Below are 18,619 nucleotides of genomic sequence, written 5' to 3' on the forward strand. Positions count from 1 at the left end.
GGCAGATTTTCGAAAATTGTATGATTTTTTTGAGAAACCCATCATTTTTGTTGTACAATATGATTGTTTTTTATATAAAATATATCAGATTAGCTAATCAAATCTCAACTTCCCATTAGTAACTTTTCGAGTGGACTTTGCATCTGATTATCAACCTGATTAAGTCAGATTAAAAAATGCCTAGGTCCAAGCCGAACCAAACCTGTTTACTTTAAAGCTACGTGACAGGGACATGCCATTTTGGTAGTGCATACTAATTGGCAGACACGTGGATATAAGCACTGACACGAAAGGCTATTATGTTAATATTACATTAATATTTTTTTAATGTTTCTAATATTATTTCAATAAAATGCATTTTTAATAAAAAAAGATATAACACATATTTTTTATTGATCAGAAATTAAAACATTACGCGTTCCATTGTCCTATTTTCCAAAAAAAAAAAAATCGAACTTGCGAGTCAAACCTGCGTCATGCGACCTCTTGTCCGTGTATCTCTGTGATACAGACTTTAAGACTTAGAGGTGCAAATAAATGAATATGGGCCGTCCAAAATCCAAATCTCCAATCCCAAACTACGATACCATTTTCGTTCGAGCGTCCTCGCATATGTTTGACCGAAAAGTTAAAGGATCATGTTCCTAAGAGAGAGAGAGAGAGAGAGATGACACCGAGACGAAGATGGGGAAGGAGGGCACAGTCCCTCATTCCTCCTCCAAGAAGGGCCCAAACCCCCGTGCTTTCTTGCTGGTGATTCTTCCCTCACCTCTCTCCCTCTATTTCCCTTTTCCCATTGCTGTTGCTTCTACTCCCTGTTTTTTGTTGTAGACAAATACGCTTCGTCATCAATAACCGAACTGTTTTCTTTTGTGGGGTTCCTTAGTTTTTTGTTATTTTGAATAATTTGTTCTTATTTGGATTCTTGGTAATCAATTGAAGTTGAAAAGCTAGCCAAATCTCTCTTTCTCTCTCTCTCTTGTTAATTGAAAATATGTAGTTTGCATCATTGAATGATGAAATGAATATTGGAAGATTGTGATGGATCGTTGATACTTCATTTATGCCAATCCATTTTCTTCTGGAGTTTATTATTGTCGGGTCTCTGTAAAACACCAACAGACACACACACACGTACTATATTCGCCACGTTCTGTCAAGGGTTAGTTATTTGTCCGAGTTGTGATTGTTGGGACTCTGTATCAGTGTGAGTTCTATTTTAAATGTCAAATGTGTTCTGCAAAAAATTGGCAAAATTCCAGCAGAATGAAGATATAAATCCTTTCGAGAGAAGTACTTCATCTAGTAAGACCGACAAAAACTAACGAGTTGAAACTCGACTGATGACAATCCTATGAGTTTCTTGTTATTTTGTTTGACATTCACACTGTTCTTGAGAATGCCGCATTGAAAGACGTGCAAATGAAAATTGAAACAGGTAGTGGTGAAAGTTTGTTTTCACATATCTAGTGCAAATAGCTTTTTTACACCTTGGTTTTACTTGAAACCTGGAATTTGTATAGGCCAATCTGCATCAATGAAGAATAATGAATGAGAAAGATATGAAGATCAGAGCGACAATGTACTTGTTTCTTCCTAGTTTTATATTGTAATTTCCAAATGGTTTCTGATTTACCTATACAACTTGCCAAACTCTTTCATACTAGGTGTGGGCATTGAGTTGGGCTGGGCTGAGTCAGACCCGTTAGAGCCAATGGGCCTGGAGAAGGCCTGATCTGCTGGCAGCCAACCCGACTCTTCCCAGGATAGAGCTGGGCTGGATCTTATTCAGCTCAGTTCAAAGATCTGATCCATAAATATGGCTATCTGCTTGGGCTCAAACCAGGTGAGGATACATTCAAAAACAATTTTTTTTTCACACCAGAGCCTTCTTGATTTACTATTTGGGCCAGGCTGGCCTTGAGTCTTATCAGGTTTCAGGTTGCACACCCCTATTTTCTACTGCATTATGCACATATGGGTGAAGAAGCTGCCTTAGTTCTCGTTGCGACTAACCTCCTTTACGATCTGTTAGAGAGAGAGAGAGAGAGAGAGAGAGAGAGAGAGAGAGAGAGAGAGAGAGAGAGAGAGAGAGAGAGAGAGAGAGAGAGAGAGTTCAATACTTCATTAACCCTAATCCCTAATCACCTATTTAAATAGGTGATTAGGTTGCACGAGAGTACAACAAGACATACGTAATTATGTTAAATTACATATGACCACCCCCAACTTTATTAATATTACTCTTAACACTCCCCCTCAAGCTGGAGCATATATATCTATCATGCTCAGCTTGCTGCAACATCTTGAGAACCCTGCATTTGCGAGGGGCTTGGTGAAGACGTCTGCAACTTGGTCTTCAGAAGTCACATGACTAGTAGAAATATGCCCCGCCTGAACTAAGTCACGTATATAGAGACAATCAACTTCAATGTGTTTCGTTCTCTCATGAAAAACTGGATTGTTAGCTATATAAGTAGCTGCTCGATTATCACACAACAACAACATTTGGGATGAAATCACCACTTGTAGATCTTTTAGAATGGACCTAACCCACATCATTTCAGCAGTTGTTTGAGCCATAGCTCTATATTCTGATTCAACACTGGAATGAGCTACCACAGTTTGTTTTTTACTAATCCATGTAATTTAGTTTCTTCCGACAAACACGCAAAACCCTGTGGTGGACTTTCTATCATCGATGGCCCCTGCATAGTCTGCATTTGAGTATGCAATTATATCCAGGTTAGGGCTTTGTTTATATCACAATCCCTTTCCAGGCGAGAATTTCAAATACCTGAGAATCATCATAGCTGCCTGCCAATGCACTCGAGTAGGTTTGTCCATGAATTGGCTTATCTTGCTCACAGTTAGGGAGATATCTGGTTGTGTTACCAACCAAGGATCTAAAACTTCTACTGTCAATAAGTTCTGCCTTTTCATCATACATGTGCAGTTTATGATCGATTGGTATATTTGCTGGTTTGGCACCTAACATTCCTGTTTCCTGTAGTAGGTCAAGAACATACTTTCACTGTGATAGAACTAACCCCTCACGATTTCTAGCCACCTCTATGCCCAAGAAATATCTAAGAGACCCAAGATCTTTTTTGACAAAGTGCTTCTGAAGATGCATCTTGGTGTCTGAGATGTCCTTTGCACTACTCCTTGTAAGAATAGTATCATCTACATATACAACCATAACCACAATACCAACAGAGGTTTTCTTGATAAACAAGGAGTGATCTGAAGATGACCAGTTGAAGCCAAATGCAGATATAATTTCAAATAACTTCTAAAACCATGTACGAGGACTTTGTTTAAGACCATATGTAGCCTTCTTTAGTTTGCACACCTTGCTACACTCCCCCTGGACCTCAAACCCAGGAGGTTGCTGCATGTGCACAATCTCAGACAGATCTCCATATAAAAAGGCGTTCTTCACATCTAACTGACATAAACTCCATCCATAATGAACAACTACAGATATGACCAACTAAATAGTCCCAAGACGGGCTACTGGAGAAAAGGTCTCAAAGAAGTCAACTCGATATGTTTGAGTATATCCTTTAGCGACCAATCGGGCCTTGTATCTTTCAATTTAGCCATCCGAATTATACTTAATGGTGTAGACCCACTTACATCCAACGATATCTGCATCAGTGGGAGGAACAACCAAATCCCATGTGTCGCATGAGAGCAAAGCATCCATCTCAACCTGCATTGCTTGCTTCCACTTAGGATCTAATAACCCTTGATGATGATTAAGTGGGACAGAAGTGACAGATAAAGCAGAGATAAAATTCTTCAAGTGGACCCCAAGCCGTGCCTCAGTAACAAACTTGGAGATAGGATATAGTGTGCATTGTCTTTTACCTTTCCTGAGAGCGATAGGTCTATCATCATCAACATTAGACATCTCAATATTTTCGGGAGAACTTACTTCTAAAGAAGACGGTGATGTAGGTGCTGATTCAGGTGGTGATCTACGAGTGTACACCAAAGGAGGATCATGATACCGAGCAAGTGTGGGATACTGAGAATGAGACATAGTCTTAGAAAACGACTCCAAGGGAAAAGGAGGAATGAGAAGAGGTAGGGAATCACCCTGTTCAACATGCAGTCTGGATGCAGTGGTAGAAAAATAAGGAACATATTCAAAGAAAGATACATCCACACTAACATACTCTCGACAGGAGATGGGATCATAACACCGGTAGCCTTTTTGATTTTTTGGATATCCAAGGAAGACACACTTGATGGCTTGGGCAGATAATTTATCACGGTTAGGTCCAAGTTTATGAACAAAGGAAACACATCCAAATACTTTGGGAGAAATCGGGAACAGTGGAGCATTAGGATATAGTATTTGAACAGGGATTTGTTCTTCCAAAGATGAAGATGGCATACGATTAATGAGATAACAAGCAGTGAGAATAGCATCCCCCCAGTATGAGGGTGGCAAATTTGATTGCAACATAAGAGTACGAGCTACATCTAGAAGATGCCTATGTTTTCTCTCAGCAACGCCATTTTGCTGAGATGTATAGGCGCAAGTAGTTTGAGGACGGATACCATGATTTCGATAAAATTGTAACAATTCATTGGACTTGAACTCGAGAGCATTATCCGTGCGGATAATCTTGACAAGAGAATGAAACTAAGTCTTTATTTCAATGACTAATGACATAAGAATGGAGGCAACCTCCAACCTTTCTTTTATTAAGAACACCCATGACAATCTGGAAAAATCATCAACAATAACTAAGTAATAACGAAACTGAGATCGACTAGGTACTCTACTAGGTCACCATACATCAGCATGCAAAATCTCAAATATTGCTTTACTCGATGGACTCTGACAAGAAGGAAAGGAGCTTCTGTGATGTTTGCCCAAGCATCACATTGGAATGAATCAGACGGAGAAATCTGAGGAATTAGTCTATGAAGCTTTGTCAAAGGAACATGACCAAGACGGAGATGCCACTGATAGGTACTGTAAGATGGCTCAAACACAGAATTCATGGATCCAACCGGTTGATGTAGATAATAGACACCACCCTCCTCATGGCCTCCACCAATCCTCTTTCCCGTCAGTAAATCTTGAAAAATACAGCACACAAGATCAAATATCACCCTACAGTTATTTTTTTTGGCGATACGACTAACAAATAGTAAGTTCTGAGGAAATGAAGGAGCATGAAGGACATTAGTCAATTGAAGTGAGGAGGATATAGGAATGTTTCCCTGGCCTACAACAGGGGAAGATCTCCCATCAGCAAGTATAACATTGCGAGGTTCAGCAATATGATGTAGCTTAGAAAAATTATGGGAAGTCCCACACAAGTGTCTAGAGGCACCCGAATCAATAATCCATCTACTACCTTGATAACTTAGGCTGTCACCATTAGAGCATGCCACATCAACAACTGGCATAGGAGCACTCGAACTAGGAAGCCAGTGAGACACCAATTCATCATACTCTGCACGACTGAGAATAACCGAATCATTGGAAGAGGTAGTGGTGTTTTCTGCCTCGACTTTAACAACTTGAGCCTTGGACACATTCGGTTTAGGTGATGGGATAGGAGGTCGACCGGTCTTATCCCAACACCTATCTTCAAGATGTCCAAGTTTACCACAATATGTACATTGAAGCCTTACTCTTCCTCCAGTACTGCGGCCGCGACCTCTTCCTCGAAAGTTCAAGAAAGTACCTCTTCCACGACTTGAGGTGATTGATAGGGCTGATGCTTGTGATTCAGATTGAGTTTGAGGAAGAGTAATGGCAAGCCTACTCAGACGATTATAGGCTTCAACAAGAGTATGAACATCAAAACTAGTTAGCATTTGGACTTTGACAACTGAGAATTTCGATGACAACCCTGTAAGAAATCGGGCAACCATAGTCTGCTCTTGATGGGTCTTCTGTTAAAGTCTGATCTCCTTGCTGCAACTGATAAATTTCCTACTCAACTTGTAGAATACGACTTACATTAGTTTCATGAGAATATGTATCACGGAGATTGTCCCACATTTGTTTAGCTGATGTGTAATAAATCAGTCCATCAGCTATATGAGGTTGTATACTGTTCATTATCCATGACATCACGATGTCATTATCTTCGTCCCAGGTGACATTTTCCTGCTCTTTTAGTGGGTTCCAATTCCAACAAGACATGCTTTTTCCGATGACCCGAAACCGACATCATAAAGGTGCGAGACCACTTTGCATAATTAGAATCATCTAGCTTAACTGAAGATCCATATGAAAATGGATTTGCAAAGGCCTTATATTCACCAATGGCCTCTCCTTTTTGGTTATTATCCAAAGCACGAGACTCAGCCATAAAAAAACTTTCACCAGGGACAGCAAAAACAAATTTAGCAACCAACCTATTTATGTGCAACAGGAGCATACTTTGTTTCCGGATCAGAATAGTGATCAGATCACTATTACGACAACAAAATATTAAACAACGACTATCGACTTCAAGATTCGAACAACTACCATTTAATCTTCCACAGCAATGATCTGATCGCAGACATTCAACAACGACGACAATAATTCAACTGCATCCATTAAAAAGAAATTTACCCCAAAACGATATCAATCCAATCCAGTCGATGTCTTCAGGTCTGATATCTTCTTATGCTTCACGATGATCAGACACGATCTTCAATCAACAGCAGCTTCTCCACAATCAGCAACTGCAGTATCTTCAAGATCCACGAGCCGCTCACGATCCACACATCAGATCCTTCTTCACGATCTACGATCAACAGCAGCAGCGTCTTCAAGCCACAAGCAGTTCACGGTTTTAGCAGCTTCGCCACGATCAGCAACTGCAGCGTCTTCAGGATCCACTACATCTGATCCTCCTTTACGATCTGTGTTCAGCAACAGTATTACCGTGACCATCAGCAGCAACGTCATCCCAGAAGGGAGACCCGCTCTGATACCATGTTGCGACTAACCACCTATTTAAATAGGTGATTAGGTTGCACGAGATTACAACAAGACATACGTAAGTATGTTAAATTACGTATGACCACCCCCCAGCTTTATTAATATTACTTTTAACACTTTTAACAGTTCTCAATGGGCATGGAATTGAAAGTATGATGGAGTGTCAAGCAACTTCTAGTTGTGATATGTCAATCTCCTTACTAAAAAGTTGAAGCATGTAATGCACTATCTTCAGTTTATAAGGTAAAAATATTTCTTCTTTGTTCACCATCGAAATGCCACGTTCTATGGGGATTACCATCCAAATCATTTATGCAAACTTCTAAATGATTTTAAATGGTTCCTGTCATTCATAACAGTCTTCCTGCACACATTGTACATTTATGTGCATGTGCTGGTAGAGGCTAGCGATCCTTTTTTTTTTGTTGCCAAGTGAGATCATTCAGTGGTGATTATATTAGTTTTTCTATCTTGTATCACTTATTAATTTTGTTGAGTTTTGTATGTAATGAGTCTCTGAATTCTCATATTCTGGCTATTTTTAAGGTATTGTGAATTCAAGATTTTTGTATTCAATGAGATGCTCTACTCAATGGGATTCAGACATGCAAGGTAATTTTTATGTTCTTTTGATAAATTCTGTTCTCAGAATTTTGTTCAGATGATTATTTACAGATCAAAATTTTTCTTTTTTATTTACTTTGAGAAGAAGAGAATTTGTTCAAATCAGAAGAAAGAAAAGGAAGTGGAGACAAGAAGTCACCGGTTGACAATACAAAACCGAAAAGCTCTGCTGGAAACAAGAACACAATACAAACAACCAAGTACAGTTAAAGTCTGCAAAAAGGTCTAACCTCACCCCATTAGCCGACTCCTTAAACCAGGCCAGTGTGAATCCAAGTTAGGCCACTTTACCTCTGCCTAGGTGAGAGTCTCCCTTTTGCACTTCCTCCAAACAACCCTTTACTATGCTGCTTCCAAATCTTTATCATGTTTGCAACAACTACCATTTTAACACAGCATACCACCTTTTACCGTTCTTCCTGATACCCCTCGCCATTAGAGGGATCTTAAGTCCCTATCCTCTCCAATGTCATTCGACATATCCTGCCAAAAAAGGTGCAACATACTTTGGAAACCAGCATTTACTAAACAATTGTTGACAGTTGATTATATTTCTCCTGAATGCAACACAAATAGCGTCAAAAGCCAGCTTAAGGAGTGTTTATTTCCATTCAGCTTCCGTTGCTGCAGCTCATTCACAAGATTGCTCCATTCTGTTAGTTCTTGATCCCTCATAGATCTTTGTAATGGTATATGCCAGCCACTAGTAGCGTCCTAATCTTAGTTGTCATAGGCGCTAGGCGGTACCCAAAATAAAAAAATAAAAAAAAACATAAAAAATAATAAGAAACATGTATATTGTCTTCTCGTTCTTCTTCTCCTCCTTGAAGAAGAAAACAGATGATATGTCTTAAAAAAAAACACTAGGCATAGCCTAGGTGACCTAGGTCGCCCAGGCGGTGGGGCTGCGCCTAGGCGTCGCCTTTGACAACTAAGGTCCTAATTATCCGCCACCAGTGCATTTATAAATGTGGCCAAATAGAACATCTTTGGTGATAATTCTTATAAAGTTTGATTCCTCGCCCAAGGGTCTTTCCAAAATAAAACCAGATCCTATATTCATGACCCAGCCTTCCATTTATAATTTTCCCTCCATTGTCTTGGCCGTTGGAGCTGCTTGTATTTCCTCTTTATTTAGCTTGACCAGCTATTATCTTCCACATTCACCTGCTAAGGAGCATGGCCTTATTGAACAATTCAATGTCTCTAATACTCCAAAAGTTGCTTTCATCGAGGTTGTCACTAAAAGTCATCCTCATCTATCCCCTGCCTCTCAAATCTCCATCCCTCTTGCCTCTTCAGATTTATCACATCTTTTGCCAGGTAGTTTCATCATCTTCTTCCTCCCCATTTGTCCTTTGCATTGCGTGTAACTCTCTAAATTTTTAACCGAAAAATACATGATTTATTTTCTAATTCTAATATATAATTATCTAATGGTTTTGCCCAGAGATAAGTTCCAACCGTGCCAAGCACTAGATGGTCCGCCTGAGCGCAAGCGCGGGCGTATCTTAGCCTCCTAATTCTAGATCTAGTACGAAACACTATTATCAAACCGATTGAATACATTACATAAAAGAATAATTAAATTAAGTGTCTCATCAATGATATTACCTTAATCACATCAAGCTCTAAGGAATCTGTGCAAGCACCGGTGTTTACTAGCTCTCTAGAACAACATTCGAATTAAGACGACCAATTGATAAAACCCTTTTTGTTTAATAAATTCAAAACCACAACGAAAATATTAATTTAGAAACCGATGAAACAATTTGAGCGAGTTACAGGTATGTAAAAACGTTTCTACCAAACCATAATAAAACCAATTCATTCATTCTATAATCAAATGTTTAAAGGTAACAATTAAATGAAACGAACAATGATAAAAGTCCAAAACGTCTCCCAACGATCAATAGTTGATTCACATGGCACCCCCGCAGCATCCCGCAACTGCTACAGGTCAACTATCTATATCTGTTATTTTTAAAATTTATGGGGTCAGACTTTCACAGTCTTAGTAGGAATTACATCAACAAATTTTCATGTTGCACATGAAATCATTCAACACATAAAATTGAATATGAAACAACCAAGAAACTCGAAATCCCCAACATCGATTTTCCATATTTAGGATTTTATTTTATTTTTTCAGATTTTATTTGATTAGACACCATAAATATAAATTTTAATATGATTTCAACATGCTGATTACACAAAACACACATCCAATATAATCTAGAAATGTAAATCATGCTTTTTACGAACTATGATCATGAAATAGGGTTTTTTAGAAATCGTTTTTGGTAAAATTGCGTTTCGGGGTCTCGTAGACCTCCAAAAACACTGGATATCGATCCGAGCACATGGCTGGGACTGGTCTCACCTCTAATACATGTCTGGAACTATATTCCAGCATATGGATGCATCCTTGGTGCTACGTATACATGCACATGTTGAGGGTTTCCTACATGAAATTGCGTAGATGAAAAAGTTGTCGGACGTTCGATATAGGTGGGTAGCTTCACCTCCAATGGATATGCAACCCCATTTCTAATCTCTAATGGAGGTCTGTACCAAGGGTTCGAGGAAGAAGAAGGTAGAGAGAAAGAGAGAGACGAAATTGAGTGTGAGGTCTCCTCTCATTTTATAGATTTCTCTAGAGGCCCTTAATTCTACCTTTATAAGAACTCTATCAATCTAGGTGGCTTACAAACATGAAAACTCAACCGAATTCGACGTTTCAATAGTCGATTTGATAGCTCTCGAAATGTAGATCATCGTGATGGTCTTAGATTTAATCATACATGTACAGATCAGTCAAAAAATTTAGTTAATATCGAAAAATATTGATTTTCGGGTTGGAATTAGGCATGAACTTCGGTCAACGATAAAATTCTCAAATCAACACCAATTTAGTCGTGTAGATAGTCTATTTTGATGCTCTCGAAATGAGGAACGTCAAGGTCGACTCCGATTTAATCAGTGAGCTACCGATCGACTGAAATTTTTGTTAGAATAGTAATGACGTTGTTTAGAGCGTCTCACCCTATGGGTCCAATCTATTTGAGATTGGATCAAAAGACCAAATCAAATCTTGTCCAAACTCCTTAATTAAGAGTCTATGTCCAAAATTTAATCGAAACCCACATTGGATTCGGTTAATATCATTTAGATCCATATATACTATATTAAGAATTCATTAATTAATCCAAATTCGTATTGGATCCAAATACTAATGTTTGGATCCATATATGACCTATACAAAATCCATTATTTAAGAAAAAAATACCAAATGACCTGGGATCCACCTAGAGGATCTTTACGCGTTCTAGAATGGCCACTTGGCATAGGGAGGGTGCAAATAACCATTATACCCTTAGCCACCTCCACGCCCCCTAAAAAAGATTCCTAATTTTAATGATTTTCAAAATGCCTCAATTTAAAATATTATTTCTAAAAACATGTTAAAAACTAAGTTATTTCTAAAACACAAGTGGGTCAGATCTGGAGTTTAAGATTTTGCCCGATCCATTTTTCGGGGCTCGATCCAAAAGTCTTCTATTTGCTCCAATTTGCTCGTTTTCACTCCAATTTCAATGAAATTCGATGTGAAGCTCTCTTGTACGACAATACATCCAAATCGACTAAACACGAGCATTTAAACCTTGAATATGCACAGGATCATGCATAAAAATATATAAAAATATAAATAAAATATGCATGATCAAATTTCCTCATGCTTATCGTTTGCTAGTCCTCGGGCAAACTTTATTCCTAAACTAAGCGAAAGCAGAACAAAGCATGCAAATCAATGGCCTAACTGCAAAAATTGTTATGCAACAACTCATTAGTGAAACTCACTTTCGTAGAAATCACGGTTGCATTTAGCATATGCAACAAGCTCTTTAAACCCTTTGCTTGCCCAGTGGACAGGCAAGGTCTCGTGAGGGTTTGCAGTGATGCTACCAACAAACATCTCCGTCATGTATACATTCACTTCTTTTTAAAAAATAATAGGCATTCAAGAAAGCTAGTTTAAACACCTATTTCATGAAATTGTAGTCTAATGGGAAATTAGAATCAAATTACGCCGCCACAGCAGTAAAATTTTTCTTTCTACATTTCTAAAATTCGCAAGTATTTATGTTTCTCTGTCAGAAAATCATGCATATTCGTATTATTGCCCATTTATCCTCATATATATGTTGTCTGTACAGATTTCCACAAGTTTTCCTCAACAATGCATTTTCATTAGTCTTTTTTTTTTTTTTCTAAGCAGTGTGTTAATTTTCAAGCTTCCGTGACTCATGTAGCGAGCTTTAGGTCAGTGACTCACAAGCCAAGCGACCTTAGGGCATTGGATATAGAGTATTCCTCAGACTTAATCACTCGAATCATTAGGCCTTAGATTCTCATAGTTACATATAATTTTCTTCCTGCCGCCGTGTGCAATGCCTATACCTCTTAAGCTTTCTAATGGGTCCATGTAACGAGCTTTGGGCCAGTAGCACCCAAACCAAATGACTTTAGGGCACCAGGTGTAGAACACTCCTCAGGCTTAATTGCTCAAACTCAAAAGGCCACAGGTGTTGACTGGGCAAGAAGTCTGACCATCTTAGTTGTCATATTTGCATGAGCGCAGACACTTCATCTTGTGTCTGAATCCAATTATTAAGGAAGGAACAACTAAGAAAATCAAAACAAACTACATGTGCGCTCTTTTCTTTTCTTTATATATCTATTGCTTTTTTTTTATATACTGTGCGTATTCATACATGCGATTCAAAACAAACTTTAACATTCATATACATTTTCTTTTCGTTGAAATCTACGTAAATGATCACTAGTTCTAGATTGGTTTTGGGAAAATTTTCACATGGGACTAAAAAAATCCTCTAAAATGTCATATCTTTGCAAAATTCACTAATATACTGCTAAACTTGTCTTCTCAAAGCCTATATATATATTACGAAAATAGATACATGGATAGAAAAAATTTGGGTGTGCATACTATACCCTCCCCCATGCTTATATGCAATTAAATGACTGCACACTAGGAAATAAGATAAACATGAGATAAAGAATAGATACCACTAGATGTATGCGATGGAACCCCGCATGCATTGATTTATGCCTCATCAGTACACCACCACCACACACGTAAATGCATAATTTCCTGTCGAATTGGCTCTATAGTTGCCCCTTGAGAAATTCCAAGCTGTCCTGTCACCTGTAACTCATAAATACTAACTAAGAAGTGAAATGTATACATGATCTGTCATTCATGCTCATAGAACAAAAAGAAGGAAATATACAACAAAAACTACTTAGCTACCAAGAAAATGCACCCTAATCCTAACATAATATACAAATGCGCGCTACTCTATACATCAACGAGATCAATGACCTCGATGTCATGGTTCACGATGACATCTGAAATATAAGGCTTCAACCTCTGCCCATTGACCTTGAATCTCCCGCCCGTTCTAGGGTCCAGGATATCAACTGTACCGTGTGAAAATACCTCATGAACTACAAATGGGCCATCCCATCTTGACTTAAGCTTCCCTCAGAAAAGATAGAGTCACAAATTAAATAGCCAAACTTTTTGTCCAGGCTCGAACTGCTTCCTCAAGATATGCTTATCATGAAAGTTCATGGTTCGAGCTTTAAAATTTTTGGCACTCTTGTACGCATCATTACTCAACTCCTCGAGCTCGCTCAATTGAAGCTTGCGTTCTTTGCCAGCTTCGGCCATATCGAAATTGAATTTCTTAATAGCTCAATAGGCCCTATGTTCCAACTCAACCGAGAGATCAATGGTGTGAATTGTTTTACCATGTAAATTGAGAGTTTCTTAATAGCTCAATAGGCCACTATTATATATGTGTAGTAGAGAGTAGTCAAATGGTGTGAATTGTTTTACCATGTAAATGATAAATTATCTCATGCTGACAGTTGGCACCTCTTTTGGAAGTTAGAATAATGAAGCTGGTCTTTTGCCTATTTGAAGCCATGTCCGTTGGTTGCTGCTTCCAATATTAGGTCATTATAATTCCTGTGCATTGGCTGCATCTGTATTGCAATATTAGATTCTGAACTTCCAGGATCCAGGAAAAGGCATGATATATTGCTTTGGATTCATGCTGATACCGAACTATGACTGTTGATCCTGATCCTTAAATCCTCCCTACAATATGGGGTCAAAAAGCCAAATAAGTGATTAATTTTTTATTCTTATAAAACCAATTCTTAAACCTTTTTGATGCTCATGTCATGCCAAGGTACTGCATACAAAAAAACTTTGGTTCTTTCTGTATGTCTTTGTGTTCTTATTGGAAGATAGAACATCACAGAAAATAAATAATTTTAAATTAATATTTTTAATCTCCTTAAATTCTTAGGTTGTAATAAATCATACTTTAGCTTTCATTTCATTTCTTTTTTTTATGACATTTTAAATTGGTTATACAATATGCAAGTGATGTGCTTGCACACAAGCATGTGAATGTGTATGTGCTGAAAGATGTCATATGTCCACTTCTATTTGCAGGATTTTAAAGATTTGGTTTACTGTAGGAGTTGGGTTCAGCTTGTTGGCATTCATCGGAGTTACAATGGTCGGTAAGGCTACACTTTTGTAATGCATATGCTGGTGTGTTTTTTGTGAACATTCAGTTTTAGGAATCTTCAATTATTTCTCCCCAAATATTCTTCAATTACTTCCAACTCCAATATTACATTATGCACATACATGTGCATATGCAGCTTTACATATTTTATGTTATATATAGTTGCCTAAGCTATAAACAAGAACATACCATTCCAAAGGTCACTTCGGTGAGGTTGAGATCAGAAGATGTTTCCTTTGTTAATTTGACTTTCTAGTTTTTAACTTTTACGGCAGTATCCTTGTCCATCGCTAATTGTGATGTCATGCCTTTCTGAATGTGATGTTGGATCTGTATGACCTCTTCCATTCATAGATAAAATTAAAAAGTTGTTTCAATGATATGATGATGTTTCCATTCGGCCAAACCATTTTGTTAAGGAGTATTTGGACAAGATTGTTGATGCGAAATCCCATTTTCTTTTAAATAATTTTTGAAATCATTTGATAAATATTTCACCCCATAGTCTGATCGAAAAATAACAATATTGGTTTGAAATTGATTTTGCACAAATTTGTGAAATTCTTTAAAACATGAAAAAACTTTGAATTTTTAGTAAGAAAGTGCTCCTTTCGATATGACCGGAGACGGTCCCCATACATCCGAATACACAAGTTCAAAGGGTCTTTGAGAGACAAAAGTTCTAGAGCCAAATGGAATTGATTTCATTTTCACAAAAATACAATCATTACATATGAATTCTTTTTGAAGACGAGTTTCAAAAAAGGAAAAAGCGACAATTTAGATAGATTTGGATGGCCTAATATTTTATGCCATAAATTAATATCTTTTTCCTTAAAGTTACAAAAAAACCTTCTTTGGGAATGTGAAGAAAATCCATGTAGTAGAGATCTCTCCTACTGCCTTCCGCAATTAACTTCTCTCACTGGCAATCCTGCACCCAATATTTCTTAGATGAAGAGACCTCATATCCACAATTCGAAATTTGAGATACCGAAATAGATTTAAATTGAGTTTGGAACAACTCTAACTTTAGGTACTAGAAGGTCTTTTGAAGAATTTTTAAAAGTTTCAATATTTTTTATTTCTAAATTAGTTTCATCGGCCGTAGAAACATGAGTTATAAAAAGGCTTAATGCATTCAATAAGAGTCATATGAAAGGTGGCACCAGATTCAAGTATCCAAAAAACATACCGGGAGGAGAGAATGTAGATATGGCGACATTAGAAGTATGAGTTGAAGAAGTCTTAAGGAATTGTTGAAGTTCTTCAATTAGTTGATTGATAGTATCCTTAAGGTCTCTTTTCTTGATTGTATCTTCACCCTTTTTGGGTGATTCTTCAACAATTGCCGCCTTTTTTTTAAGCTTGGGACAATCCAGTTTGATATGTCCCAGTTTATTACAAAAGTGACATTATTTTCCTCCCTCCACCATTGTTATACCTCCCAAAGTGAGGAGACTTATATATTTTGATGTAGTTTCTTGGTCTTGATAGGAAAAGATACGACAAAAACTTCCTCACTTCCTTTAGTCATACCAAGTCGAGTTTCAACTTGGTATATTTCGTCAAGGGTATCACTAAGAGAGGTGGTGATGGTCTTATGCAAGATAGTTGACCTCACTTGCTCAAACTCGGATCTTAACCCGAATAAGAATACAAACCAGTGTTCCTTCTCAAGTTGCTTTTGCCTTAACTCAATGGCAGGGCCTTCCCACTTAGGCTCAAGCAAATCCAATTAATCCCAAAGAGGTGTGAGAGTGCCATAATAATCTCTTACACTCTTATCACCTTGTTTTGTGGTCTGAATCTTCTCTCGAAGAAAATATTGTCGTGCCAAGTCTTTTTGAATGAACATATTTTTGAGGAAAATCCATGCATCACATGACTTCTTAAACTTGACTATGTTTGTAGCTATTTTGAGTTCCATACTATTTAGGAACCAAGAAAGAATTTGTGCATTTTCGGCTTCTCAATCTTCAACTTTGATGTAGTATTCTTTGAGCACCTTCTTTCTTTCATCATCATCTAAGGCTTTAACTTGATCTCCATCTTTTTTGGTGAGTATGAGTTGTGGTTCACATGTAGTACCACTTACGTACCACCATAATTTCTTTCCATTTAAATGGTTCTCCGTAGCGGCGGCCCACATTAAATAGTTGAAGTCATTTAATTTAAATGTGACCACCATCATGGTTTCTTTTTCACCCATAAGAACAAGATTTAGAAGAGAGAGGAACAAGAGATTGAAGAAGATTTGAACAAGTCTTTGCCGCAACCATGATCTTTGAAGAAGCTTTACGATTCCAAGAGCTGATACCATGTAATCAAGTGAGCGAAATAATAATAATAAAAAAACTCGGGTTTACAATAACAATTAACAACAAATACAATCATAAGACCATAAAATGAACAACACAAACCAAGGTTATAAGTATCGTACCGTTATCCGTATTGGTCGGGCCCAAATTAAGCCCGTATCGTATCGTAAAATATCATAATTTTTTAATAATAATTTTTTAAAAAAATCTAAAAAATCAAGAAAAATCAGAAAAAATTAGCAAACATTCTAAAAAAGCATATCACATGAAACAATGATGAATTACACAAATTCCAACTATAAAATCACATATGAAGCATTTATGTCTCTATGAGCTGCATAAGACATCATCAAACATCAATTAATATAGAATCATATAGATAATATTGCATGCATATCTCACAAGAACAAGGCAAAATATTAAATATCTTGTAATTAAGAACATGCCACTAAACTCATACTTTCATATTACATAAACAAAAACAAAATAACCAAGTTTATGAACTCAATAAGAAGCAAATAATAGGGGTTTCCACTCATTACTTGAGTGCCCCATTGCAATGCCGAATCCTCTGATGCCAGCTTAAAAAAAAAACTCAATAAGAAGCAAATAAGAGGGATTTTTTACTTTAACCCACTTTTTTGAGTGAAAAAATGGTGAAAATGCACTCTTGAGAAAATCGCAAAATTTCTCTCCCTTGCGCATGAATCGGGCCCCAAATTGATGTCACGTCTCCTAGGGTGCGTGGGTTCCCTTCTAACAACCTCCTGACAAACGGAGAATTCGGTCCTCAAGGGGCCTTTAAAACCCAAAACTTAAAAAGTAAGTTTTAGGTCTTTTTTAAATGCACCACACCTGTATCGTACTATACGCTCTTTATCATATTATACGACATGATATAGGGGTGTATCGTACAATACCCTAAACGGGTACGATATCATATCGTATTTTCAAAAAGTAACGATATATAGTACTTACAACATTGACACAAACACCAGTTAATGGCTAATACACAAGCACACAATGTAACGGCCCCAACTCATACCCTTGAAAAAGTGCGATTTTTTTTTTTAAAACCATTGCAGAAATCTTCCCAGAGACCCGGGGCCTTTACAGTTCCACTAACAACTGGATAACTCGACACACCACAAGGGATCTTACACCCCATCTTTCAATCCAAGCCCAAACTGAATCAACTTTATTAATTAAGAAATGATAGAGTCATGAGATAAATAAATAAAAGCGCAGAGTGCAAAAAAAAGGAAAATAAAAAGGAGCCCCGTTGTCCATAGAATCTGTCAAGCAGTCATGTGCAGAGTTACCGAAAGCGCCTAGGTAAAAGGAGAAGCGCGCTTCGGAAGTGCGAAATGTCGCGCTGTCGAAGCGTGAGGGGAAGCATCCCCCCTTTTTTGGGAAGCGCGTTTCCCTTTTACGGGAAACACACTTCCCATTTATGGGAAGCACGCTTCCCCCACACTTTCCCATTTTTTTCATTTTTTCGCTTTCCCCTCGCTTCCGGCTCGCTTTCTAGGTCGCTTTCGAGACGATTCAGAATTTTCTTCTAAGTGGTCCCACGCTTCCCCGCTTCCTAAATTTTTGAAAGTGCCCCGCTTCCCGCTTCCCGCTTCCCGCTCCCGCTTCCCGTATCGCTTCCCGCTCCTGCTTCCTCGACTGGTAACTCTGGTCATGTGATCCCCTCGTAGCTCCTCTCATGAGCAAGTCGCCTCACTGGGCATCTGAGGCTACGAAAAACATCAAAAGTAGGGTGTCAGAATCCAAGAAATTCTGCGTACGAATCCCCCTAATGAAACAAATAAGTATAAAGAATACATATATGATTCATGCAATAATTTAAATGGATACTACTTTAATAAGAACATAATTCAGATAAGCATTAAAGATATTCAGCATGCAACATGATAGAATATCATGCAGTTAATCATACCAGACAAGTAGAGAAACAAATAAATATGTATAACATGAAAATGCATGAACTTAATGCATATGCATGAATAAATTATTATCTTCTAATCAAGTTCTCTTTCATATGCATCTCTTTATTATGATGCACA

At 37.7% G+C, this 18,619-nt stretch overlaps 1 protein-coding gene across 4 annotated transcripts in view; it reads left to right on the forward strand.

Annotated features, from left to right (window-relative positions):
- Window positions 1-618: 618 nt before the first annotated feature.
- The window catches only part of LOC149814635 (Peptidase M50 family protein), a 78,491-nt gene continuing 60,490 nt past the window's right edge, over window positions 619-18,619 (forward strand). For 2 of the 4 annotated variants that reach the window (XM_089990261.1, XM_089990259.1), the window contains exons 1-3: window positions 625-753; window positions 7,517-7,582; window positions 14,148-14,214. In XM_089990261.1, coding sequence (XP_089846387.1) covers window positions 668-753; window positions 7,517-7,582; window positions 14,148-14,214 — 219 coding nt within the window. In that variant the 5' untranslated portion in view covers window positions 625-667. Of the gene's footprint in view, window positions 754-7,138; window positions 7,214-7,516; window positions 7,583-14,147; window positions 14,219-18,619 lie in introns of those variants that run through there. The other 2 variants (XM_089990262.1, XM_089990260.1) reach the window with 2 other exon arrangements.

The sequence above is a fragment of the Nuphar pumila genome, chromosome 15, assembly GCF_984573655.1.
Source record: "Nuphar pumila chromosome 15, dmNupPumi1.hap1.1, whole genome shotgun sequence".
NCBI lineage: Eukaryota > Viridiplantae > Streptophyta > Magnoliopsida > Nymphaeales > Nymphaeaceae > Nuphar > Nuphar pumila.